Source organism: Seriola lalandi, unplaced genomic scaffold, assembly GCF_002814215.2.
Source record: "Seriola lalandi dorsalis isolate HSWRI2012SDOR001 ecotype SW California unplaced genomic scaffold, Sedor1 jcf7180002038273, whole genome shotgun sequence".
Classification (NCBI taxonomy): Eukaryota; Metazoa; Chordata; class Actinopteri; order Carangiformes; family Carangidae; genus Seriola; species Seriola lalandi.
The window spans coordinates 1-2,979 of NW_019508849.1; the positions used below are offsets into that span (position 1 = coordinate 1).

General features: G+C 40.0%; 1 protein-coding gene and 1 long non-coding RNA gene across 2 annotated transcripts; one reads left to right on the plus strand and one right to left on the minus strand.

The window, feature by feature from the left end:
- Nucleotides 1–13: 13 nt before the first annotated feature.
- Nucleotides 14–1,790, plus strand: LOC111648261 (heterogeneous nuclear ribonucleoprotein A/B-like). Its single transcript, XM_087170096.1, has 4 exons — nt 14–153; nt 285–440; nt 541–626; nt 1,066–1,790. Exons 1-3 carry the CDS (start codon nt 39–41, stop codon nt 609–611), a joined length of 342 nt encoding a protein of 113 aa, XP_087026222.1. The 5' UTR covers nt 14–38; the 3' UTR covers nt 612–626; nt 1,066–1,790.
- A 370-nt stretch (nt 1,791–2,160) lies between these two features.
- LOC111648271 (uncharacterized) lies at nt 2,161–2,979 on the minus strand. The gene is made up of 3 exons (XR_002760106.2): nt 2,943–2,979; nt 2,726–2,770; nt 2,161–2,359 (listed from the first exon to the last, which is right to left on the minus strand). It is a non-coding gene; the product is annotated as an uncharacterized LOC111648271 (long non-coding RNA).

The following is a 2,979-nucleotide window of genomic DNA, read 5'->3' on the forward strand; positions in this document are numbered from 1 at the left end:
ATAATTATGCTCCATAAGCCATTTCACTCTTAAATGCAATGTGCTCTTGTCTGGTGTTCCAGTGTGAAATTAAAATAGCCCAGCCCAAAGAGGTCTACCAGCAGCAGCAGTATGGTGCTCGTGGATACGGAGGACGTGGCAGGGGCCGTGGAGGTAAACGCCTTTATATGCATACCAGCAAAGTCTTTATTTTAATCTAGACTCAATTGTAAATTTGTGTGGATTAACTGTCTGGGTTCTGTGTGCGGGAGAGTTGTGACAAAGGCTTCACCTGTTGTTTTTAGGCCAGGGCCAGAACTGGAATCAAGGCTACAATAACTACTGGAACCAGGGATACAACCAGAACTATGGCTACGGACAGCAAGGCTACGGATATGGCGGCTATGGCAACTATGACTACTCTGCTGGTTATTACGGCTATGGGGGTGGCTACGATTACAGTAAGCGATAAGTGCCCCCAGGGAAAGAAAAAGAAACTTTATTTTCTTGGTCCTCCTTGTTGTACAGAAGAACTCAGTCCCTTTTTCTCTTGTCCTCCAGACCAGGGCAATACAAGCTATGGGAAAACTCCAAGACGTGGAGGCCACCAGAGTAGCTACAAGCCATACTGATCACACGTAGTGCAGGTATGCATTTTTGCATCATCCGTGGTAGTATGAGAACATAGCTGTAACCATTGGTGCCTTTTTGACCCCAAAGATCTCCATCTACTCTAAATCCATTCAAGCATTGTGGTGGGGTTAGGGTAGGTCGTGTTGTGGGGTCTGTGATCATTAAAGATGGATTCATTCCACCTGTCAGCCATCTTAAGATGCATCTCTACAAACACTACTTGATCAATAAGGGTTGAGTTTGTGGTGGTTGAGAACAGGAATAAGGACCGTTCCACCTTTCACCAGGGTGCTACGTGTAATAGCTAGCGGTCGTGTGTCCCCCTCCCCCCAAAGTGTGTCTGTCCATTCACTGACCTGTCAAACTCATTCATGCACCTGTCTGTCTTTGTGTAACTGCATGCCATATTTGGTTTATTCTCAGTAACGTTAAGCACCGTGTTTTTCTCTTAAGGTCTAAAGTAAATAAGAAAAAGAGATCCATGGTCTGACCACAGCGAACATGGGCTCTGGCTTTTCCTTTGGAGTTGGCAGAAATTTGGACTCATGCTCCATTTGTACAGATCAAGTGAGGAACTGGGGAAGCAAATGTCACTTTTCCACTTTTTATTTTATATTGTTTTGTGTCCATTTACATTTCCAGTGATGGAAGTGTTATTTTTACTGTACTTTTTGGTACCTTTTTGAATCTAATGTATTGTATGGTTGTATTTTTACATGTCTACTGGATTTACAGATGAGCAGGAGCAAGAGCTTTTAAAGCTCACAAATAAAACAACTTTGCTTTTTTTTTTTTTTTTTCTTTTGGTGTTTATAGATCTTTAGTTATTTTCTCCCGTGCTGAGTGTTGGATGCGAGTTGCATGGCTTCAGATGTGGGGTGAGGTAAAATAAGGGATTTAAACTAATCAAAGGGTTCATTGTCAGCGTATCAATGAATGTTTGCAGATGGCATAGTAGACGAAGACAACCAGCATCTTTTTTTTTTTTCTTTTTTTTTTTTCCTTTGGCTTTTAAGGAGATTCTTCCCCCATCATGTCTGCAATTTTAAGTGGCTTTACTAGTGTTATTCAACTGAACGCAAGCCTGTTAATGTAAGAGGGTACTCCCTCTCTCACTGGAAACTCATTCCTCTAGTGTCTTGGGCAAATTGGTAGAAATAAACTTTTGGTTTATATTACACATGGATCTTTTTGTTATTATTTGTAAAGTTAATGTTAAATGTTTTGTACTGTTAAATGGCTTGCTTGTTTTGTCTTGAGTAATGTTAACATCTCTACGGATGCCTCTTTGGGAAGCTGTGGGAGAGGGCTTCACTACCTGCAGGATAACTGGCTGAGTGTTAATACCCACCCCACTAGATGTGAAACTGCGATACTTGAGAATTTTTGTGAATGTGTCCAGGAGTTAAAGATAGTGGTCTGGTAAGTGCTTATCTCAACCATAATGTATATTGAGAACATGTTGCTGATCAGTGTTATAAGCTGGGATTCATTATTTTAAATATTGCTACTGTGGGTAAAAGAAAAGTCAGAATAGACAGTGAGGAGTTGGTGATAACCAAGTTTTATTTAAAAAGAAAAAATCATTATGGAAGTTCATTAATGTCATGTTAGTGTCTTGTATATCAGTCATCTCCCAGTTGGTAAAAATGTGCTACAGCTGGCATCACTTAAAAATATGATTGCCTTCATTTGGCTGGGTTTCATCAGAGAGATGACTGCCACACCATAAATTGGCACTGAACACCTGGGGGGGGGGGGGAAGAGATATTCAGTTTTAGGTTGTGTGGCTCCAAACAAACCATAGTGACATCTACTGTCACTACTTTTCTATTCCCTAAATTTAAGCTTTCATATAAAAATTTACTGCTAGAGACAGTTGTATTACATCAGACTTTAACTAATGCATTTCAAAAACAAAGTGATGTGGTCCCCACAGTGGTCAGTGTTGAGTGCAAGGCGGCAACATGTTCTGCCAGGTGAAATGACTGAACTTGTTTGATCTACTGGAACCTCAAGTATAGACATTCATATCTCTACCTCTGAACTTTATGAATGTGACCTTCTGACAATGTCTGATGCAATTAAAAGTTTTTCTACAGGTTTAACAAACCTTAGATTTCTTCCTTTTCCGGTTTAAGGTCATTGGCTTCCACGTCTGTGAGAACAAGAAAATGTAACTTTATTCTGCACTTCAGTTATGAATGTGTGAAAGAAACTCTTTGTAGGCATCTTTTTTATTATTATTAAGTGTTTTGTGTTAAGCCGATTACATATATACAATCCTGTGGTACCAGTTTAAGTGTCAAGATGGTGTTTGTGTGATTAACCTTTGAGGATGCGGTCAATACATTGCACCACTAGTTC